The 25,064-nt window shown below is 40.1% G+C and overlaps 1 protein-coding gene across 3 annotated transcripts in view; it reads right to left on the bottom strand.

Annotated features, from left to right (window-relative positions):
• Nucleotides 1-10,152: 10,152 nt before the first annotated feature.
• The window catches only part of Usp32 (ubiquitin specific peptidase 32), a 192,882-nt gene continuing 177,970 nt past the window's right edge, over nt 10,153-25,064 (bottom strand). For 2 of the 3 annotated variants that reach the window (XM_047544720.1, XM_047544722.1), the window contains exons 22-28: nt 24,629-24,715; nt 23,075-23,195; nt 18,821-19,012; nt 16,955-17,240; nt 14,152-14,576; nt 13,554-13,646; nt 10,155-12,814 (exon numbers count right to left, since the gene is read on the bottom strand). In XM_047544720.1, coding sequence (XP_047400676.1) covers nt 12,641-12,814; nt 13,554-13,646; nt 14,152-14,576; nt 16,955-17,240; nt 18,821-19,012; nt 23,075-23,195; nt 24,629-24,715 — 1,378 coding nt within the window. In that variant the 3' untranslated portion in view covers nt 10,155-12,640. Of the gene's footprint in view, nt 12,815-13,553; nt 13,647-14,151; nt 14,577-16,954; nt 17,241-18,820; nt 19,013-23,074; nt 23,196-24,628; nt 24,716-25,064 lie in introns of all 3 variants that reach the window. The other variant, XM_047544723.1, reaches the window with a different exon arrangement.

The following is a 25,064-nucleotide window of genomic DNA, read 5'->3' as shown; positions in this document are numbered from 1 at the left end:
GTTGGAGTCAGGCTGGACCCACAGGGCTGGACCCAGGACCCCTCCTGCTCTCTTGCGGTAGGGATTAGTTAACCCTTGCTGTTCCCCTTCCCAAGGTGCCCCAGGGCTGCCATGTCCTCTGCATGTCTATCTGTCTGTTCCTGGCTCTGCCCCTGGTGTAGCCTGCCTGTCCCTGTCCAGATAGGCTTCCCAGCCCAAGGTCAACACAGTGCCCATCTAATCAAATACAGGATGCCCAGATACCTTTGAATCAGATAAGCCACCAATAATTTAGTATTATCTCCAGATTGCATGGAAATACCTGAATGTTGTTATTAATTTAAATTTAACCTTAACTGGTGTCCTGGCCGTTTTTATTTGCTGGGTCTGGTAATCCTATCTCTGTCCCACCTACCTCAGGGGAACGGGGGCCAAGAGAGAAGGGTGGGTATGTGAGGGGGACTGATGGACTGGGACTGCCACCACCGCTTTCTCCTCTTCTTCCTTCCTCTCCTCCAGCTGGCCAGCCTTCCAGGAACTGATGGATAACAGTCTGGTCAAGGGATTTTCCCTCCTTAGTGAGCCTGGCATTGGGCTCCCTGGGGAGGGCTGCCAACCGGAGCAGCCTATATGCCTGCCATTCCCCATGGTTTCCCATCAACTCAGGAGGGTCCCACGCTGGGGAGAGCTCTCCTTCTCCCTTGGTCTCCACTTGATGGCAGCCTGATTGGGCTGAAGGCTCCAGGGTTCCTTTCCTATCGCCCAGCTCCTCCCATCATGCCAGCCAACTCTTGCAGAAGGGAACCCTCAGGCAGTGCCTGGCTGCCATCTTGGGGAGGGTGAGGAGGGGTTCCATGCCAGGGTTTTACTTATAAACCAGGGAGAGACTGAACTGTGCAGGACCCCGGGGCTTCGAGCCTCCTGTTCACCTCATAGCATGGAGTGCAGGGAGAGTGGGATCCAGTTCCTGGAGGGAGTTGAGCACCCCTGTTCAAATTTGAAGCTGTTTTTTCCCCCAGTTCCTTTCACCTTATAATCTTGATCTATTTCGCCACCATTATCTTTCATTATTTACAACTCACTATCTTATCCCAGGTCCTCTGCAAGGTACTTTATACTTGTTATCTCACTAATCCTGACAGCAACCTTTAGAACACAAAACTCCAGTGCAATGGCCTCTCTGGGGCAGCAGGGATTGTAGCTGTGGAGGGCACGGTGATGTGCAGCTCAGACCCCACTGCATGGAAGACTTGTTCCAGCTGCTGTGAGTGTGGAAGACTTCGGGCTCTCAGCCTCCTTGCTCAAGGTCACACTCCCCTCTGGGGCACCTAGTGTAGAATGGTCGTGGGGGTGTAAAGGGCTGGACCAACTCAGGATGACAAAGGCCCATTGCAACCTCAGCACTCCATGTGGGACCAGTCAAGGTTATCATCTGGATAACCTTGGCAGTTAGACTTCTTCCTGGTCCCAAGGCTGCTTCCTTTTCCTCCCTTCCAGAGGAGTAGGCCCTAGAGACACTCCTTAAGAAACTGCACATTAGCTGGGCACAGTGGCACACACCTGTACTCCCAGCAGCTCAGGAGGCTGAGGCAGGAGGATGGGAAGTTCAAAGCCAGCCTCAGCAACTTAGCAAGGCCCTAAGCAACTCAGCGAGTCCCTGTCTCTAAATAAAATATAAAAAAGGGCCGGGGATGTGGCTCAGTGGTTAAGTGCCTCTGAGTTTAATCCCCGGTACCAAAAATATACAAACAAAAAAAAACTGCACATTAAACTCCAACAGCTTCCTGGGGAACCCAGCCCGCCACCCTGTGGCACATTAGTGCCCAGAACAACACAGAACACATAACAGGCTCTCCAGCAATACTGTGGACTGGAAAGAAGCCAGGTAGACTGTTCTATTCCTTCTGCTAAACAAAGAACAGTACAGCAATAATGGCTAATATTCATGCTGTTAATCAAAATGCTTTAGATCTCAATCTGTACAAAAACATTCTGAGAGGAATATTTCTATTTTTCCTATTTTCAGATGAGGGAAATGAAAGGCACAGGACATGCAGATTACAAGGCATAGAACCAAGATTTGAACTTGGATAGTTTGAAGCTCCAGCCCATTTACTCAGAATCACTAGACTTTGCCATTTGTCAGAAGGAACTGAGGCTCAGAGAAGTAAAGGAACATACCCCTTGCAGACCCAGGAGTAGCCAAATGGGAATTTAATCTAGATCTGTAAACCCTTGCTGCTTCCCTTCAAATGAGTGCTGGCCTAAAAGTTCCTCCTGGAGTCCCCACTCACAGGGAAGCTGGGAGGTAGGCCAGACAGAGGTTGGGACACATGCTGTTCCTCAGCCTGTATGTTCTCCTCCCCTTCCCCCACACTGTCATAGTTCTAACAGTGACATATCCACCAAGACCCAGTTTAAAAGTAGCTCCCAGCTGGGCATGGTGGAACACACCTGTAATCCCAGCGGCTTGGGTGGTTGAGGTGGTAGGATCCAGGGTTCAAATTCAGCCTCAGCAACTTAGTGAGGCCCTAAGCAACTCAGTGAGACTCTGTCTCTAAATAAAATACAAAAAAGGGCTGGAGAAGTGGCTCATTGGTTAAGTGCCCCTAGGTTCAATCCCTGGTACCGCCCCTTCCCCCCTCCAAAAAACAAAACTTGTGATGCCCTTCCTGGCTTCTGCTGCTTTTCCACCACCAGGACCCCCTGAGGGAAGCACTGGAAGGTCATCCTTAGCCATCAGAGTGCCAAAGTGCCCAGGTCAACTCTGCCACACAGTGTGGGGCAGGCAGCAAATGCTTGTAGGATGAATGGGTAAAGGAAAAATGATATCAAAGAATGGAATTACTAGGCATCTTTCCAGGGCTGGGGCTAAATATTTACCTTGCCCATTGGGTAATCTCGAGAGATAAACCTGGTTTTCTAAGCTCTGTTTATGCCAACTTTCCTCCAGTGGTTGACACAATTGACCTGGTGTTGTTACGATTTGCAAAGCTATGTCCACATGGGGGACCTGGGTATACGAGGTACTCGATTCTTGCTTCTACTGTTCCCCAGATCAATGTGTCTTCCTCAGGGGATCTGCTTCAAAATGGGGTTTTACTCAGCATAAGCTGAGGTTCCATGTGAGTCATGGGGTTCAGTCACCCCAGGAGTGTTGCAGGGCAAACTTGCCTGGGTCTTCTTTCTGGGTCCTATTTCAGAGTTGTACAGGAAGAGACCCTTGGGGTTTGTGTGGCACTTACCAAGCAGCCCTTGGGGTTCACACTGGGATCTTAAGGAGAATGGAAGTAGCACTATGGTGTGACAGTTTGGGTACAGTTTGAGTGTGTCCCACAAGAGTTCTTGTGTTGAAATTTAATCTTGATTGTGAGGAGGATGTGGTGGCCACACCTGCAGACCCAGGAACCTAGGAGGCTGAGGCAGGCGAATCACAAGTTTAAGCCCAGTCTGGACAATTTTCTGTGACCCAGTCTCAAAATAAAAAAAAGGTTGGGGATGTAGCTCAGTGATAGAACACCCCTGGCTTCCATCCCCAGTAACCAAAAGTGGCAGGGGGGGGAGAGGGTAAAATTTAATCTGGCCATGGTGTTTAGAGATGGGCTTTTGAAAGATAATTAGAATTAGATAAGGTCATTGGGGGGAAACCCTGTGATTGAATACTGGTGGGTTTTTAAGATGAGGGAGAGACCACTGTGTGTGCACACACACAGATCTGTCTCTACACTACCTTGGGAATTTATCAGGAAGAAAACTCTCACTATGCAGGTGGACGATACAACTCAGTGGAAGAGCACTTGGTTAACATGCTCAAGACCCTGGTTAGATCCCTAGCACTGGGAAAAAAAAAAAAAGCCATCCCAAATGTGAACCCTCAACCTTGCACTTTCACAGCTATGAGCCAAAATAAACCTCTTCTTTATAAAGTAGCCTAACTCAGGTATTTCATTATAGTAATAAAAAACAGACTAATACCCATGAAAGTGGAAAGAGCGATTTCACTAAAACAAATGGGAGATAAGCATCTCTGCTTTGGGTATAGTAGAGTATAAGGCATCCAGTCTGTGAGGTGATACCTAGAGGAGGCAGTGATGATGATATTGAGTGAGGGGTACTCAGAAGATCAGGTGGTCCTTCCTAGCTGACATACCACATGGCAGCTGAAAGAATCAGTATAAGAGCACATTTGAGATACCCTCTGGAGGCTGCCATCAATATTTAGAAGGAGAGTGGAACTTTGCTGGGTGTTAGGGTAGGATTCAACGGAATCTGAGTCATTACAATATTACAGTTAAGTGGCTGGTTACATGGCTTTTCATTGTGGCTGGGATGACACAGCATAGAAGCTGATTCATGGAGACGGTAATGCTTGGAATTTGGTGATGACTTAGGGAATGGAGCTGAATCTGGCCTGTGTTCTAGCTGAGCACAAATTGTCAATGCAAATACTATTACAGATGAAACGTCTCATCCAAGTCTTTGTTGGCATGGAGCCCATGCTGCCCCTTCCCGAGAGGGATTATCTGGGCTGTGTGGCAGGTCCTGGGCTCCAATATCTCTTTCCAAGTCAATTATAGAGTTTGGATTTTTCTCCAAATTTACACTGGCTATTTATTTTCCCAGAGTTCTAATTATGATTTATTTCTCTTTGTTCTTCTTTTTTGATATATATCAGAATTTTGAATTGATAGGTCTAACATTTCCATTGCCATCGTGGGGGAGGATCAGAAACCCAAACTTGGGCTCATAAATCCAGGAGAAAAGATAATGGGCTGCCTATTTGGGACCAAGCAGACTCAGGATTGAATGGATGCAGACAGTGGGGAAGCTGGCCTGCTGCTTGATGGACCTGCCATGACAGCCGGATGGACATGTGGTATTTGGTTTACAGTCCAGGCTGCGCTGAATGCAAACACCTGGATTAATGGTCAGGCTCGATTGTTCTCTCCCTTCTCAGGAAAGGCCAGGAAGGAAAGGGCCCTGATTGAAGGAGAAGGCATTGTCCTCAGTGGGTTAAGCATCACCAGGTAGCCTGGTCTGGCAGGGTGCCAGCGGGGAGCATGGGATTCTCAGTAATTGTGGCTGGTGGCTGCCTTCCCCAGAAGAGCTCATTCAAACCTTCTTTCCCATGCTCTGAACCCATCACACCCCTGGAGATTTCTGATAAGATACTATCAGACACTTCAGGGTCCAGTTAGGAGGTAGGGAACTTCATCCAACCCAGAATCCTTTCTCTTTCCCTGATAGGACTGCCCTATCTATTCTCCTCTTCCTCCCTCTGCTCAACTAAGGTCTTTGGGTCATCAGAGGCAAAGAGAAATTTAGGATGTCAATCTCTGTCAGCCTCTGCATGACTCTCTGTGATTGAGTTTCACGTTCCAGGGACAGGAGGAGCTGCCATTCTCAGGGGCTGCTTTTCTCTCCTTCGTTAACCACACTGCACAGGGGCACGAGTGCTGTTGATTGTAAAAGGTTTCACACTCATTTTCTCTCAGTGTTTATTGCAACATTGTGAGGTGGTCAGGATCACGGCGACCCTCATATTTTGTCAAAGATGAGGCCTCTGAGGCTCAGGGTGACTATCTTGCCAGGAGTTGCAGAGTGGTGGAACGCAGACTTCAGGGGACAACAGGGTAGTAAAGCAGCAACTGAATGCAACCTGGGTTTGAATCCAGCTCAGAAACATTCCTTTGTTAATACCTTGGGCAAATGACTTGATGTCATTAAGTTTCGTATTCCTTATCTGTAAAAAAGGATGATAATGCATCCCTTAAAGTGCTATGGGTTCTGGCAAATAGAAGTTCATTAAGTGTTTAAGTGTCCTCTCTAGCTTTTCTTCCAGTTTCAAGATCAGGACTCTCTTTAAAACCACATAGTAGATACTCTATAATAAACATTCAATGAATGAGCATAAACTCAGACCGCTCCCTTTCCCCCTCTTTCAGAAAGTGACAGGATGTTTATTTGCAGCTCCAAGCCACAGGGAGCTCTGCAAACAAGGAGTGGTAGCAGCCACTGTCTCCTGCTGGCACAATAATTAAAGGTCACAGGCCCTAAGGCTGGTTCCCTACAGATGCCCAGTCCCTGGGTCAGTTGCCAAGCAGTAGGCTGGCTGCCCCAGGTATTACCTGTGATCTCTCCAGGAAGGGAGGTTGACTGGCCTTCACCCTAGTTGGCTGGCTTCCCCTCTTACCCAGAAATATGGAGAAAAGCAAAATGCTTTTGGAAAGGTCCACCCCATGATCACCATGATTTCCAGCTTTACTGGGAGAGCGATCAAGTCCTCTTGCTGAGGCTCATTCTCTGGGAGCTTGTCAGGCACTGCTGGAGCACTGTATGATTGACTTTCTGAATGCTTGGCAGTGAAGGGTGCTTTAGTAGTTATCTTATCTGGAGTCACGGAGGTTGTACAGGCAGCACCGTACTCCCTGCCCTCACTTCAACCTCGGCAACTCCAACTTCATCTGCTCTAGAAGACATGATTGGAAGAAAGGGTCTCGTTCCAATGCTGGTTCAAAATAGATGAAGACCACCGACCTAATGCAACTCCACCACAATTCATAAGAGGAACTGAGGTGAAGAGAAGGCAAGTGGCCTGTAAATCATACAATTCTGCAAGGCATGGAGCAAACACTGTGGATTGACTTCTAGACCACTGCTTTCCATCCAGCTAAGATGGCTGCTCTGAACTTGGTGCTTCTGCAGCCTCCGATGATCATCACCGGCATCTCCTACTCCATTCCAGGAGGCTCCCTGTTGATCCCCAGTATGGAAGTCCCTCACCTGTTCAATTTGAAATTTCAGTGGATGGGAGAGGGAGGCATGGGGTTTAGCTAGGACAGAGGAGCCTGCCTTCTGCCCCAAAGACCTTAGACACCCCAGCCACTCCGGCTCCTCTTCCTAACACACCTTCTTCCTTTCCAGACCTCTTCGTTTTTCTACCTCTACTATCTGACCATATTTTTCTTTTGCCTCTACCTCAGCCTTGGAGCACTTTAAGTTTAGAGCCCATTGATAAGTTTCTCTTGGGCTTGTGTACACATCAAAAAGTTCATTATAGGGACTGGGGCTGTAGCTCAGTGGTAAAGCGCTTGCCTTGCACCTGTGAGGCACTGGGTTTGATTCTCAGCACCACATAAAAATACAGTGTATCCGTCTACAACTAAAAAAATATTTTTGTTTTGTTTTGTTTTTTTGGTACTGGGGATTGAACTCAGGGCCTTGTGCTTGCAAGACAAGCACTCTACCAGCTGAGCTATCTCCCCAGCCCCTAAAAAAATATTTAAAAAAAAATTTCATTGCCAAGAAAAACTGCAGTACAAGTGGATTGTATGAAAAAGAGAAATTTAGCTAGGTGTGCATCACATCTGTAATCCCAGCTACTTGGGATGCTAAGGCAGGAGGATAGCAAGTTTAAGACCAGTCTGGACAATTTTAGCTAGCCCCTATTTCAAAATAAAAAGGGCTGGGGTGTAGTTTGGTGGTAGAGCACACCTGGGTTTTCATCTCCAGTAAGGAGGAAAAAAAAAAAAAAAAAAAGTTAAGCAGGCCTATATTGCTTCTGGAACGCACCACCTGAATCCTGTCTCTGCTCTTGTCTGTCTAAACTGCTCTCCGTGCTTCTGAAAATGTAATTCTGATCTTGCTTCATGGAACGGCTTACTTCCTTTTCTCACTAAGTTATATAACCCTAAGTACTTTGTCAACATCCTACTGTCTGTCTTTAATCAGCGCTTCATCAGAGACAATTATGCCTAGGGAGCTTTTGGTTAATTACTATCACTCCTCCTTATATACATACGCACTTGCATATCATCTTTCCCTAATTAGACTGGAAATAGTGATTCATTCCCTGGAGCAGTGGTTCCTACAAATGACTAATATGCACACCAGTGCAAAATGGTTGCAAAAGAATCTCTTCTGAGGAGCTGATGAATTGTCAGGCTGGGAACCACTGCACCCAGTGAATCTTAGCACATGCCACTGTATGTGGTAGGTATGTATGGCTTAGCTGTACATCTCTGGACAGGCAGAGTATGATCAAAACATTATTAATGGGCTGGGGTTGTGGCTCAGTGGTAGAGCACTTGCCTGGCATATGTGAGCTCCTGGGTTTGATCCTCAGCAACACATATAAATAAGTAAATAAATAAAATAAAATAAAGGTTCATTGACAACTAAAAATATTTAAAAAATTATTACATTTTATCTATGTTCTGCTGAAGTAGGTAAAATGTTTATTTCACTAATGAATAGATGCCAAGCTGTACCTATTCATATACAAGATCTGTTCCTTTTATTAACTTTTGGAAATAAAAGTGGTATCCTCAGTGGATATAAGACATTTGAGTATCTAAAGGAACTCGTTTTAGTTCACATCTGTTTTAACAGCAGAGCTGGAATCTAACTTCTCATTCAACAGGCTCAATCAAAGTCCATGATCTTTCTGCTCAATAGAGGGCATGAACTGGTGACTTATACCTGGCTTGCAATTAAGATTTTTATTTTTTTTCTTTTGAGATGGGGTCTATGTTGCCTGGGTGGTCTTGAACTCTTGGGCTCAACTGATCCTCCCACCTCAGCCTCACATGCTGGAACTACAGGTCTATGCCACTGCACTCTGCTTGCAAATAAATTTTTATTTCAACAGTACAAAGTTTAAAATTTTTAATAAATCTCAGTCTACCACTTAAGAGTGCTTAGCATGTGCAAGACTCTGGGTTCAATCTCAAGTACCTACAACCTAAAGTAACTATCAACATTTCTAAATTGGATACCTTAATTAGTATCTCGACTTCTGACTGCTCTTTGGTGGAAGATTTCGTTAACATTGGGATCCACATTCTTCCATGGCAACAATCAGATGGAGCTTTAAATGTGCCTAGAACTAAATAAAGACCCCACCACTCATCCATGGTTGAACCTGCTCTTAAACTTTATTCCTCATGTAGTCCTTGTAGGCCTGGGTTCGTTTCTCCTGCACTTTTATCTGCTATCTTGCCTCCTACTGGTCAAATGTGGCAAACCCAAAGATGGCCTCTTTTTGTCATTCTGTTCTGTACAGGGCTCTGATCACAGAAGTGTGTTCATTTCTGATGTTATGATTTCAATACTAAGGAAACTTTTTTTTTTTTTGGGTGCTGGGGATCGAACCCAGGCCCTTGTGCTTGCAAGGCAAGCACTCTACCAACTGAGCTATCTCCCCAGCCCCAGGAAACTATTTTTATATCATCAAGGAAAACTGGGATCCCTGGCTCTTCAAGTCATACATGTGACCATTAAAATACCCAGGAAAAATATGGTAAATAATGTGCTTGCTCCAATTAAATGGTATTTGTAAGAAAAGTAGACACAGCAAGTAATGCCACCAAGTGGCAAAGAGACTCAATGCAGAATCACCACTCAGTCATAGGCAAGGAGGCTAAACACCACTTTCAACTTACAGGGCCATTCAGAAAGTAGAAACAAAATGCTTGCCCATTCCTTCCAAGGCTGTATTTTGAAAAGCTAGGAACACAAACTGGTACTTTCGGCGCTGTACTTGATTTTTATGGTTCTTTAGATATTCATTTTCTGCTTGCTCTTTTCCTTAAACAAGCTGCCACTGATGCTGATTTAGCTTTTTACTTTATATATTTTTAATGTGTGTTCCCATTTTTGAAGAATGTGAGACGAGAGCTATTAAAATGCTATTAAAATGTTTTTAAGTCGGTATAGCAAGGGAAGTTCAAAAACAAAAAACAAAAAACAAAATCAGCATAAGCACATACATTCCCCAATGATGTAAAAATTTAGAGAATAGGCATGTCACAGTCCAAACTAAAAGAAAAATACTATGTTTCTAACCATATTTGTAGGTAACTAAAATTTATTTTAATTTAGAAAATGCAAAGTATATGTAAAGGTCAATAGGTTAAAATACACTAAGAAAATGTAAAATGAAGTCAAGGTTTAAATAACAGTAACATGTTAGAAACACCCATCCCTTTCACCATATCTAAGAAATAATTGATAGTTTATATCTCCAGCAAGGTTATATCTGTTAGTTTCCAGATTCCTGTATAACAACTGACACTACTTAGAATATACAAAGTCATGTTAAAAACAACTTGATTGCAAAAATTAGAATAAAATTTTAGGATTACAAAAAAAAAAAAAACAAAAAACAAAAAACAAAAAACAACACTCTAAATCTTCATTTGTTATGAACACTGCCAACTGCTTCCTTGGAGACCTCCCAGAGAGACAACCAAGGACATCCCTTGTTTCTCAGTACCCTCTAGAAACTAGGGACATTTCAAGGCATGAAACAAATGACAAGTTTTCTTCTTCTTTACCTCATCTCCTACTGAGTATGAAAACTACTGGGGGACCTCCCCCATCCATTCTCAGTTTACTACCAGCTCTCTACCCTTCTCTTCTTCCCCCTCCCTTCAATGTCTTCTGAATAATTTCTAAAAGGGATGTGAGTCATGTTTAAGTCAAATTCACCCTATTATTGCCCTCAGAGGTGGAGCATCCACTCTTTAAGTCAGAAAGGTACTCGAGTGAGGGAATTAAAGCAGGGTCACAGAGAAAAAGGCTGAAGAAGTTGACTTTTCGTGTTTACTTGTGTGAGGAAAAACAGCACATGGGCATCCACAGTTTTAATTTGTTTGGATAATAGTTACAGAGAAACAGGTACACTCCATATACAATTACCAATACTTTTTTATACAGTTCATATTTCAGTACATCAACACTATTTTATTTACACTCTATTTATGTACATGTTTCTAAAGTCAGTGCATTGTCAACAAGTTTTATACAGAAATTTACAAGGTGAATGTAGTTAATAGTTAATTTAATAAATTTTCTGCTAGTTCATGAATTAAAAAAATTAATTACAACCAATATAACAAACACAGACCAAACATTAGTAGATTGTGCTACCTGCTTAAATAAAACACCAGTAAAGAAATTATTTAAAACTTCTACTTTATCATGGGGCTTGTCCAGGTAGGAATGGAAACTCTTGAAACTATAAAGTATGCATTTTGTCTGACTTTATTATATCATTTAGGTCATTCCTTCCTACTTGCAATGATAGTCATCTTTTTAACCATTTAAGACAAATTTTCCAAATGCTCTCAGAAGAACTAGGTAGTTACTGGCCTCAGATATCAGAACACAAATGCTTAAATACATTGGTATTTACTACCTGCAAGGAAGGAAGGGTAATAGAATCTGACAGTAAATAAGAATCAACATTTGGGGTCTAAATAAATTTTTAAAAAGACCAAAAAATAAGCAGACACATTTCCTTTGAATATATATTTAAAAACAACACAGGAAAAAAATGCTTCCAGAAATAAATAATATGTATATTTTTGTTCCAGTCTTGAGTAATCAGAGGAAAAAATGAAGTCAGTAAAGAAATACTTTTGATGACTAGTGCAAAAAAAAAAAAAAAAAAAAGGGACAAATACTCAAAATCAAAAGAAAATAAAAACAAATGGGCATGCAAATAAAACAGAAGTTTACTTCCTAAACCCACCACTTTCATAAAAAATACTTATGAACTATCAACATTTGGGATGTGTTACGTGTTTTGTTTTTAAATACAACATGATGGGGGAAAATTCCCCAGTCAAGTTAATTTATAGCCCTTAGAGCCACCAAAATACAAGTAAGTTTGTTTGCATGTATTTTCTTTTTTTTAAAGTGCAAAACAAAGAAACAAAGAACAAAACAAGCACTAATGTGAAACACCATCTAGCTCTGATGCCACTTACCTTCCTAGAAGCTCTTTGTGCAACACATGCATGGGATGATGGTGCAATTACTTGCAACTACCCTGCTACACTCAGCAGATACACATTTCTGAGGACACTTCAAGTATCCTAAAAGTAAGGTGCCTCTATCAGGAGGGCCACTTTAGATGGATTTCCCAGGATGCTTTTTCTTTCTACTGGGTCTCCCAACAAAGACCCTGGGTAGAAGGCACGTAGTTTTTAAGGGATTCTCCTTCTAAGACTGACCACTATACATGCCTCTGCCAACAGTGACTGGTTGTGTCTCAAACATAAACACAACAATAAAAACAAAAAGCAAGAAAGGGAAATGTAGGGAAAAGGTTTAAAAAATAATTGAAAAATCTGCATCTTTGCCATAAGAATCACTTGCACGCCTATATGATCTTGCTTTCTTCATCTTGTCAATATAATAGAATAAAACTTCAGGAAAAAGGAGGTAGCATATCATGTCGTCCCTAGACAACACTATAATTTTTTTTTTAACTTTGACTCCAAGGAAATCCTTAGTATATTATTATGATTATTGGTAAACTCTATACTCACTACAAGTTTGTTCATATCTGGACAAGCACAATTTAATTCTTATTTGGTCCCAGGTGGTTGGTGCCAAACCCTTTTGTTTACAGGCTAATGGTGGGATCTGCCTGAAAGTTCTCTGTTGAAGAGCTTGTGAGAGAATTCAAAACAAAATTATTACTACTCTTAAAGTTAACTGCTATTTTAATTAGGATTTTTATTTTGTGCTTCAGGGTCACAGGATAAAATAACTACATTTAGCTTGCCTTTCAGCGATGCTTTTGCCAAATGTCAGCTACAAGGAGTCATCTCCCTCACCACCAGCCTGTCTAGCAGCCAGAGTGGTAGCTTCACTGTAAAACACAGTACTTTTTGTAATCGGACTCAAAGTCTTCATCCATGCTGCTTGTGTCTGCCATCTTTTTACCATCAATCTTTGGCAGAAATTGTGCATAGTCTATCCCCTGCTGCTCGTAGAAAAGAATGTAGGCAGAGTCGGTGTCAATTTCATCAGGGTGAAGTTCCTGAAGGAGTAAGAAAAGCCTTTAATAAAAGAAGAGCCATCACTATGCTGGCTCTTAAGCCTTTCCAGGGAAAGGATGAATAACCCTCTTTAATTACTAAACCTGATTGCTTCCAATTAATTTAATATGTCAGCTATCTCTTATGTGCCCTGAAAATGAATATCATTATCTTTAACTTTTGTTTTGGGAAAGTATTATAACCAAAGACGAGTCAAAAGAATGACCTAAAATCCCCCAAATTCTAATAGTTCAAAATATTGGAGCTGAGAGTGTAGCTCAGTGGTAGAGCGCTTGCCAAGCATGTGCTAAGGTAAGTTTGATCCCCAATACTGTAAAACAAAAACAAAAGAAAATGAAAACGAAACAGTACCTTCCCCAAACCCCCAAAGATTGGAATTCTTTCTCATTAACCAATATCTCCGGGGCTGGAGATATAGCTCAGTTGGTAGAGTGCTTACCTCGTATGCACAAGACCCTGGATTCAATCTCCAGCACCAAAAACAAACAAACAAACAAAACTAATATCTCCTTTTCCTTTTTTTTTTTTCTATTCACATTTTTATTCTCTACTCTGCACACCCTCCTCCCACTTTGGTACCTTAATACTGGCAATATCTATACACTGATCCTAACAGAAATACTTATTTCCTATTGAGAAGAAAATCTATTCTTTCAACAAATATTCCCCAGATTTATTGACATTCTGTTTCCAACTTTCACTCAGATTGAGAATATTTACCTTACAGCTGCTGTCATTGTAACAGTACCACTTGCAGTTTGGGTTTTTGGCATAAGTGACGTAATGGCCCCCACCCAGAATTCCTGAATGGCACTAGAAGAGAAGAAAGTGGGGGTGTGTTAGTAGTCACCAGTACTATAGCCAGGCAGAGCACTAGGATCTGAGCAAAAGAATACTGATGATTAGATGGGTAAGAGAAAATGTTTTGGAACCTTCTAATTTTTTTCTAAAAATAAAATAAACAAAAAGCAAAAAACAAATGCCATAAGTCCCAACCTTGTGTGAGTAAATGACAATTTTATAATTGTAATTATTTTTTAGAAAGCAAAACTCCTTAGAAACACATAATAATGAATAATTTGAACCTCTGACCCCACTTATGCTAATTACATGACCATTTTCCTGAATCACACTTTGAGCTCCATGGAATCTATTCAAATGGCCAGGATTTCTTTTTTTATTTTGCTATCACCAAGCACAAAGTCTAGCAAATAAGCAAGTGCTAAAAAATGCTTGGGATTAACAAATGAAGGTAAGTGAACAAACCACTGAAAAGTGTGGACTCTATTCTCTGAAAACCACATAATAAACTACTTACCGAAATTGCATACAGATTATAAATAGGTTTAATATGAGTATCTTCTCTTTGGTCATCAGTGCTATCTTCTTCGCTGTGGTTTAGAAGTTGACCATTGCTGTAGCCATTGCCACATGTCTCATGCTCATAAAGGAATCCATTGGCCAAAGTGACCTCGTGGTCTTGGGGGGTGACCAGTTCAGGTTGGCTGCCTCCTAGTATGTGCCCTCTGCTCAAGGTATCAGCCAGCTCACAGATCTGCCCAGCCCCATTCTCTTTGCTGGCATCCAAATTTTCCTTACTACTCGACAATTTATTTTTGCTGCCAATCTGAGGCAGTCGGAGCCTTCCTTTGCTCCTCCCCAAAGTCCGTGGGCTGCTGTTAGGGCTGCTATTTTTGCTGGAAGGACAGCTGGTTCCACTTCTCCTTGATGAAGAAGGTGAACCTGTGAAAGGGATAAAAGAAAGATTCATAAATCCAAATGCCACAAGGTAAGTCAGATACCATATGCTAACTTTGAAGCCAGCATTCACAAATGTAGACATAAAGGTAAAGATAGAGGAATCCTGACTGGCCACTGCTGACTGGCTACTCTTTATATTATATAGCCAATACTTTAGGCAGCAATACCCTGAAAATGTACAGTATATGAAAGTGATTTATGTCACAATCAGTTCAAAACAATATAATTATTAAACTAAAGAGCTTTATAAACACTTTCCTCTCCTTTTAAAAATTAGACAAAAATATAACCATTTATTAAGTACTTATTATTACTAGGTATAGTACTAGGGATAAACTCCACCTCACATAAAAGTTTGTATAGTAGTGGGACTTAACCTTCACGGTCACTATTTCCCATCCCCACCTGCTTTTATGTCCTCAAAAATTATTGGGGCTCCTAGAACTTTTGTTTGTATTTTATCTTTTAGTATTTCTGTATTAGAAAGTCAAACTAAGGAATTTAAAAAACAAAATACACAAGCACATTCACTGTCAAAGTGATGATATATTCACATGATATGTTGTCTTTGACTCACTGTACATTTATAAAAATATTTTGTTTTAGTTGTAGGTGTACACAATCCCTTTAATTTTATGTGGTGCTGAGGATTGAACCCAGGGCCCCATGCATACTAGGCAAGTGCTGTAACACTGAGTCATACCCCAGCCCTCACTGTACATTTATGAGAGAAAGTATAAAGTCATGCACACTTGCCCTTTCTTATCTGAAGTTTCCACATTAATAGACTAAAGTTACTGAAGATCAAAATTATTTGAAAAAATTCTATCTGTACTGAACATGTACAGACTTCCTTTCTTTCAATCATTTTCTAAACAATGCTGCATGACTATTTTTATAGCATTTACACTGGTAATTACAAGTAACATGGAGATGATTTAAAGTATACTGGGAGAATATATACATACTATATGCAAAATATTACATCATTTTAGGTAAGGAACTTGAAGCATCTAGATTTTGGATACATATCCAAGGGAGGTCCTGGAAACAAACCCACATGGACACTAAGGGATGACTGTGTGTGATGGTTAAGATCTCAACATATCATTTTGGAGGATACAGTTCAACCTCTAACAACAGTATTTTAGTAAGATCTATAGAATGTGCTTATACTCAGCTTTATTATTTCTTATCATTGTGTTTTATTTGTCCCAGATCTTTATGTTATTTTATATATATATTTTTGGTACTGGTGATTGAAACCAGGGGCACTTAACCACTGAGCCACATCCCCAGACCTTTTTATTTTTTTATCTTTTTTTTTTTTTGTGACAGGGTCTCACTAAGTTACCTAAGGCCTCACTAAGTTGCTGAGACTTGCTTTGAACTCAGGATCCTCCTACCTCAGTCTTCCAAGTCACTGAGATTACAGTTGTGTACCACCTCTTTTGGGCAGATCTTGATTATTAAAAAAATTTTTAACTTTTTAGTACTGGGGACTGAACTCAGGGGCAGTTTACCACTGAGCTATATCCCGAGTTCTCTCTCTCTCTCTCTCTTTTTTTAAAATATATTTTTTAGTTGTAGATGGACATACCTTTATTTTGTTCATTTTTATTTTTATGTGGTGCTGAGGATCAAACTCCGTGCCTCACATGTGCTAGGCAAGTGCTCTACCACTGAGCTACAACCCCAGCACCCCCAGTCCTTTTTGAAACAGGGACTTACTAAGTTATTGAGGCGGGTCTTGAAACTGTGCAGATCTTGATTTTTAAAAGATAATTCAGATACCCAGAGATGACTATATTATCTTAGTATTTTTATAAAAACAGTTTTGATATTTGAGACTTCCTAAGTCTTAGGGACTCCTGTGGGTTTCCCAGACTATACTTTTGAGAGCTTCAACTATAAGGGAACAAGGATGACAACTATCATTCATGTTATCACATATTAAGCATTATATAAAGTATATCCCTCTTGATATTTCAATCCTCACACTGTGAACTTGGTATTCTCTCCATTTTACACATTAAGAAACTAGATTTAGGGAGGATACATCTTTTGCTAAAAGTCACACAGTTCAGGGGTTGTGGCTCAGTGGTAAAGTCCTTGCCTGGCAATGGGTTCGATTCTCAGCATCACATAAAATGTGAATAAATAGTTTTTAAAAAGTAAACAGATTAAACTCACCTTAAAAAAAAAAAGTCACACAGTTCAAATACAGATAAGTCTCATTTCAGATAGGTTCTTCCCACTCCCACCAAGCAGCTCCTTCAGAGTAGAAGACAGAGGGAAATATGTGGTGTACAGGGGGGCCCAAGAAAGTCCCTCTCTCAGTCCACTCCAGGCCTCCTCACCTTTTGGGCTCCCTGTAATGTTTGCACTGAGTGAGGATGGGCTCTTGCTCAGGAGCACATCTTCTTCTCCTGTAGAGCTCTGGACATCTTTCTTCACCTCTCCTGCTGGAACCCTTGGTTCAGAGAGGTCATCCCCCTGGGGTGTGAGTGGTTTACGATGGCACAGAGCTGGGTCTCTTGGTACCAAAAAAGCACTAGGGTCAAAATTTTCACGAGGAAATTTAACAATTTTTTGAGATTTTATCCATCGACCGTTTACAAACTGAAATCGTTTAAGGTGAATAATCTGGAGATGAAAAGGTAGGAAACACCTGTGTTAAAGTGTTCTGAAGGTACCAAAAAAAAAAAAAAAAGTCTAACACATACAAATGTTCAAGAATATATAACATCGTTATTCTTTAAAGACCTTGAAAATATATTTTATAAGTGCCTTTACTCCATGATATATATTATGTAATGGTTATACAATTATCAAAATACACCTTAATTTTAAAGAAGTCTCCCTATTTCCTACCTACCTTATTCCCAAATTTCTCCCTCACTGCCCTTGTCTTCCCTTCCCCTAGTTCCCATTCCTGGAGCTAGCTAAATCAGTGCTATCAATTTCTTCTGCATCCTTCCCTGGGAAACTATTCTGGTCTAAGGAAAGAAAAACTTACATTCATTTCACAGAATAGTAGGATGAAGACATGAGAAAATATATATATAATGTCTGGTTGAAATATATTAGTATTATTAGGGGTATAGCTCAGAGGTAGAGTGCTTGCCTAGCATTCATGAGGCCCTGGGTTCAATCCCCAGCATCTCAAAAAGCAAACAAAAAACCCCTTAGTACCTTACAGTTAATTTGTTTTTTAATTTTTTCGTACTGGGGATTGAACCCAGAGGTGCTTTACCACTGAGTTACATCCCTAGCCCTGTGTATTTTAATTTCAAGACAGGGTCTTGCCAAGTTGCTGAGGCTGGTCTCTCAAACTTGCTATCTTCCTGTTTTACTTATCAAGTTGCCAGGATTACAGATGTGTGCCATCTTGCCTGGCTTTACAGTTACATTTGATGGAACTTCTACCCATAATAAAAACATGTTTTGTTGTTGTTGTTGTTTTTTAGCACTACTGAGGATTGAACCCAGGGCATTCTACCACTGAGCTATAGTATCAGACATTTTTTCTTTGACACTAGGTCTCCCTAAGTTGCCCAGGCTGGCCTCAAACTTGAGATTCTTCTACCTCACCTCCCGAGTAGCTGAGATTACAGGTGTGTGTTAACACACCTGGCAGGAAAATGCTTTCTTAAATCAATCTGTCACTTCAAACTCTTCTGATGGACAAAAGGAAAGTCTCCTAATCCATGAAAGGAGAGGGAAGAAGTAAATCAAATCCAAAAGAACACATAAGGTTCTGTACATTAGTGTGTTTATGTGCACACATATAACTTGGCAGTGTGACAGTTGTGTGACCAAACTCAGTGGGCAATGGAAGCTCCCAGTTGGTTTACTCTCCTGTAGTCTAACTAAGGGCTACCCTAAAGCATCCTCTCTCCAAAGAGCTGGAAGAGTCTTTATCTTGTTCCAGAGTTCTAATTCATTAGGTTATACTACCTGTGGCACTTCTCATGTTGTGCTGAATTGTAGTTACTGGCCTATATGACTTCTCTCTCCTATGTGTAAGCTCTTCTGGAATAGGAACTAATAAATATTTTTAAGAAAAATTCACCTCCATACTCAATATAAAGACCTTGCACAGAAAATATTTTAAACACTGCTACAGGACAAGTGTTATTCTAAAAAATAACAAAAACTCATGTTAATGGCTTTTTTCCTTTATACTAGACTACTGCTCCCTCAAGGATAGGGCTGAAACATACCAAGATAGGGGGAAGCCTCCAGAGATCCAGCTTTTTGGTTGCTAAGCAGTGGGTCTTACACTTGGAACAGTAGTACATCTCATTTTCCCCTAGTTCCTCCTCACTGGTGAAAGCACGGAGACAACTATCCAGGTTGATGGGCTCAGCTTGTGCTCGCCGACTCTGCTCCACGCTTTCATGCTCATCTACAACCTGCAGGGAGAGGGATTAGGATGAATGGGGATTGTAGTGAGGGTATTTAAAATGGTCATCCAGCCAGGCTCGGTGGTGCACTAGTAATCCCTGCAAATCAGGAGCTGAGGCAGCAGAATCTCAAGTTCAAGGCCAGCCTGGATGACTTAACAAGATCCCATTTCAAAATAAAAAATATAAGGGTTCAATGGTAGAGCATTCCTGGATTAAATCCCCAGTAGTGGAAAAAAAAAAAAATAGTCATACAGAGATACATCACTCTTTCTGTCACTTACCCCTTTCTTACACTAGATAAGATAGGGGGAAAAAAACAAAAACAAAAACCCCAAACTAGAGTCTGAGTAAATACAGACATGAATTTATTCACCAATATCACAACTATAATACCTGCATAAAATTTCTACTTATATGGTCAATTTTTGGGGGGGAAAATTTTTGAATGTTTCCAACTGACAAAAACAAATAGGAATTACCTGTTTATTTTTCAATTTTAGAATACTGAAACAATTTACATGTGCATTAGATCTCAAGTCTGCTCTGCTTAGTAAGTCATTTATATTTTACTCAGAAAGACAATATTATTAGTATACTAGTACAGAGGCTAGGAGAAATATCACTGAAATACAGATACTCAATCTGGATGAAGTAGAAGACTACAGAAAAACCATGAGAAAGCAGAACACCAGGATACAGCCCCATAGGAGACATGTTATTTGCATGTCAACACCATGTAACACTGATTTATCAGAATACCATGTGCATCATTTTGTCTTTTTCTTCTTTGGGGTACTGGAGGTTGAACCCAGGTCTCATACACACTAGACAGGCACTCTATTACTGAGCTGCACCCCTAACCCTGTATGTCTTTTAATTTGAGATAGCAACAAAAGATAGAGCAAGTTGTGCATAGTGGTGCATGCCTGTAATCCCAGCAGGAGGCTAACGTAGGAGGGTGGCAAGGACAGAATCAGCAACTTAATGAGGCCCTAAGTGACTTTGTGAGACCCAGTTCTTAATTAACAAATAACAAGGGCTGGGGATGTAGCTCAGTGGTAAAGTGTCCTGGATTTAATCCCCAGCATCACAGGAAAGAAGAAAAAGGAAAAAAAAAAAAAAAGAGCAGGCTTAAAAAAAAAAAAGAGTGCGGGGTTTTAAGTTGCTCTTGTGAAAAGGCCCCCAATACCTGCCCAAACTAAGTGGTCCTGTTAACCAGTTTGCTAGGCTTTGGAGCAAGAAGGAGCTAAGAAAGGAGAGAATAAAAAGGGGTAGGTATGTTGTGGTGAGGTGGGATAGGGAGGTGGAAAAATAGAAAAAAACTTAGAATGGAACAGTAAAAGATTCTTTTTCCCTCTTCCATTCCTGACTACCACTTGACGAGCAATTCCAGAACCATGGAGCTGAGACCCTCTGTTTATCTATTATGTATGAGAAGGTGGGAGAGGCACACGACTATGAAGGCTGCATGAGACTTCACACAGAGATATTTTTCTCTCAAGGCAGGGACTGGACTACAAGTTCAACAATGACTGCTTCTCTTTCTGGTAAAGGTCACACTATGTCCATCATTCCATTTATTGCCGTTCCTCCCACAGGTGAACTGGTTATCTTTGCCTGAGGCAATTTCTCACAAGTTTTCATTACTGAAACTCATGACAGGAACACTGGGTTGCTTGCATTAGAAACTGGCACAATTTAGGTTATTCTGTTTTAGAACAAGTTTTCAGGTGAGATCTTTTCTTTTTGGAGAGGATGGGAATCATGAGGCTGTCAAATGCCCCAACAAACTATCAAGGTTGGAGTTGATTATACAATCATGGTTTTTAACATTGCATCACCATCTGGTCTAAAGAACTCATTTACAAAGAGGAACTTGGAGGAAAATTGTTTTTAAAAAGGGAATTGGGCTTGACCTTGGGTTACTAATTTCTTTTCTGAACACAAATTCTGTAGTAATAAGACTATAATCCTCAGTATCTTTTGTGTTGGTCACTTAAGGGGAAAACTGACATGCTTCAAAGGAAACATGCTGTATCATGGTTGCTGGCATAAGTAGAAAAAGAGGTGTACCAAATACAGTAGTGTCTCTTTTCTCATAGCCAGTTAAATATTATCTCAACTCTCTCTACCAGAGATGCTTTATGGCCAACCACAAATTATAGTATGCTAGTGAAGAACGTTGATTTTTATTGACTATATTTTCTGTGGAACACAGGCAATGGAGCTAGGTGGGGGACTAGGAGGATGAAAGGTTAATTAAAAACGTATTTGTACTGATAATATATATTTATCAATAAATTTTCCCTAAAGATTCCCTGTACTCCTCTATGCTTAGTTTTTCTACTAGTTCAAATAATTTAAATTACTTATAGACATACTCTTCAAAATGTAAAAAGGGAAACCTTTTATATTCTTAATGCAAAGGGAACTACTGTCAAAATACTGGCAGATGTTATTATTTTTCCTAAACAGTATTTTTTTTAAAGAATTGAAGGAATTTTTTTCCCAGTATATGCAATTTTTTATACTTGAATCTACTATGCTCTCTTTAACCACTCCTCTAATGTGAGACTGACATAAAATTGTTTCTAATTTTTTGGTGTTTTAAAAAATGTTATATGATAGAGTATTCTATTTCCTACCAATAAATTCCTAGGAGAAAAATAGTTGGAATAAAAAATACAAAGCAGGCTGGGGAGGTAGCTCAGTCGGTAGAGTGCTTGCCTTGCATGCACAAGGCCCTGGGTTCAATCCCCAGCACCAAAAAAAAAAAAAAAAAAAAAATACAAAGCATATTTGCAATAAACTCAATTTTGAACCACTGTATTTCCTGTGTCTATGTGACTCTCTAAAGCACATACAGAAACCACATGTAAGGAAAGTCTAGATTAGTCATGTGTTCCCAACTCCCTAGTAATGCAGTCTATCTCAACAGCTATTTCCATGGTATTCCAAGTATATCACTGAAAATGAAAGTGGGGTGAGATTAAATAAGTGATGTAGGCCCTTCTTCCTAGAAGCAGGATGCCCTCCAGAGCTTTTTAGATTTCTCAATGGGATTGTTATAAAGAGGAAGAGATTTACAGACCAAACAATTTTTTAAAAAAATCTTTGATAGAAATGTCTTATCGGAATAATGTTCTATCAGATTTTGTGTTGATGTCAACTGCTAAAATTTTCCCTCTTCAAAGAAGCATGCTGAAGTTACTGAATTACATTGCCACAGTGAGTATGGTTTGAACATCAACTTCTCTTCAGCTTTTCTTTAGTTTTTCACCCACTGATTTTTCATTTGGCAAGAAAAGAGCTCCCAGGAGCTTCGTGGTGTGTGGGAACATACTTAGGGCTCCATATAGGGAACTAGGTCTGCAATTTCTTCAATCCTCAAAAGCATAAAAAGATAGAAAAGTCAATTTCTAAAAGGAATGCTTTTCTAATTAAATTTCCAAATTCAAAGTGCTATATAAATGTAAAACCTGCTACAATTCTTCATGACTTAAAAAGCTCCTTTAATTCTCTTGCTGGGATTGAACCCTGGGACTCATGCATGCTAGGCAAGCACTCTACCACTGAGCTAACAATGGTCGAGGAATGTAAAGTGTGATCAACAGCCACTAAGATATGTACTCTTTAAGTATCCAGTCTTAAAACATTTCAATCCTTTTTCTAATTTTTTCTGATCACTATGCCCATTAAAGGTAGCTCCTATAATTTTGGAATACATGTGAACTAAAATAATTTTGCTTATCAAATGCTATAGCTTTAGGGATATTTAACAAATGGTCAAAGGGATAGTTATTGGTATGTCAGGGCTAGAGAATATAACTTCTTAAATACACTGAGTTTTGTTCCAAGATTTACTTGTTATTAATACTTCTGAAATTTAACACCCCAATACCAATGATTTCAGAAGCTGAAAAACAAAAAGTATAAGCAATTATGGTGAAGTGTCAACTGGTTGAATGCTGATGACTGTTTCTGGTTGTTTCAAATTGTCACGATATTCAAACTGAAAGAAAATTTCCTAAGTAAAAACCACAGCTGATGGCATCCCTGCACACTTACTCTTTCCTGTGACGTTTGATAGCGGAGATGAAGTGCTGTGGGATCCCAATCTACAGCAATATATGCATTTCCAATGAAAGCTCTATCTTCCCCACAATCAATTTTACAGCCTCTGCAAAATCTAAAAAAGGGGAAAAAGACCCAGAAAGGAAGAAATAATTACAAAGGAATTTAAATTTTCTTAATCAAAAATATTCTTCCTTCTTACTTTCCTCTTGGCTTCACAATTTGTCATGGGATTCTAACTCCAGACTTGGATAAATACTGTAATATTTACATAAATATAGTAATTAGTTCAGGCATCATTTACCAATTCTCAAATCCTTGATTTTATACTGGAGAAACAACTGTTAACACACAGGAAGCTGTGAGCATAGTGACAAATAAACATGGGAACTGGCTATTTGAGATAGAACAATAGAAAGAAATTCTAAATTCAGTTATTTAATGCTCTGAGGATAACTTATTTGGTGTAACAATGCCTATCTCTTTGTTTATAAAATGACATTAGGTAAAAATTTTGTTTTGTTTTGTTTGTACCAAGGATTAAACCCAGGGATACTTAACAACTGAGCCATATCCCCTGCCCTTTTTATTTTTATTTAGAGACATGGTCTTGCTAAGTTGCTGAGCCTGGCCTCAAAATTGCAATCCTCCTGCCTCAGACTCCCAAGCCACTGGGATTACAGGCATGGGCCACTGCACCCAGCAAAAATATGCAATTTTTAAAGTTGGTGGGAAGAGTACATGACAAAGGTTCCAAAGGCTATTTTAGTCTATTACAGTTCTTTAAAAGTTGACTTCAGTATTATCAGGCACTTTCCCTACTATAACAGCAATGACCAATCAATCTCCATATCTCTTTCTAAACACCCAAAATATATGATGTTCTACTGGCTCAGAACTTCCAAAGTGATTTACATTTATTGTTATGTGTATGTATGTGTTTTGCTTGTTTTTATTTTGAGGTCCTGGGGATTAAACCCAGGGCACTTTACTACTGAGCTACATTCCCAGTCCTTTGATTTTTTAAATTTCGAGTTGGAGTCTCACTAAATTGCCAAGGATAAACTTCTAATTCTTCTGCCTCAGCCTCAAGTCACTGAGATTACAGGCATGTGCCACCTTGCCTGACCTAACTGATTTATAATTAAAAAGCAGAAAGTTTAGGGTAAAAATAGGCAGGCATGGTGGTGTGTGTCTGCAGTGTCAGTACTTGGGGCACTGAGGTGGGAGGATCACTTGATGCCAGAGTTCAAGATCAGCCTGGGCAACATAGTAAGACTAAGTTAAAAAACAAAAAGTTTAGAATAATGAATATTAATCATAAGCTATGAACTTAGGGTGTACTATAGGGCTTATAAAACCAGCTAAGATTCAAAAGCAAAATTTAGCTGTCAATCTCACAAGGAAGAGATGAAGAAACAAATTCTAAGTTTATTTCAAGCTGCTTATTTGCTATTACTTCTCAAAACTGGAAATCTTATGAAAAAAGTACAATAATCTGAAGCTGCAATTCTACAAAAAATTTTCTTTTGTAGAAGATCACTTTACCTATACCATGGGCACCAAGCACAGGAGTTCCCATCTTTCTGCACAACTCGTAGAGTGAATGGATATTGATAGCCCATACTGTCATCACTGAAACAGAAGAGAACATAAACCTAAGAAGCATTTCTGGTTTGAGACGCAACTCCTTTTCATCTTCCCTTAAAGTGATCCTAGGAAGGGGCATCCTGCATAGCATTACGCTCATGTTGGTGGTTCAATGTTGCTTATCAGCTTTAGCCATGTACCAGCCACACTAGGCCACATCTCTGCTTATAGAAGGCATGGATTGCCAGATGTATCTAAGAGAGTTTATGTGGCACATAAAAGTCTTACAAGATAATTCAATCATTAAATCAAATACCAAATATCCTTCAGCCCTAATTTTACCAGAGGATTTAATTCATATTAAATTAACACTAGATCTTTCTATGCTAAGAAC

Source organism: Sciurus carolinensis, chromosome 3 (assembly GCF_902686445.1).
Source record: "Sciurus carolinensis chromosome 3, mSciCar1.2, whole genome shotgun sequence".
In the NCBI taxonomy this organism is placed as follows: domain Eukaryota; kingdom Metazoa; phylum Chordata; class Mammalia; order Rodentia; family Sciuridae; genus Sciurus; species Sciurus carolinensis.
The sequence above is the reverse complement of the archived record's forward strand: the minus strand, read 5'-3'. Positions and strand labels throughout refer to the sequence as shown.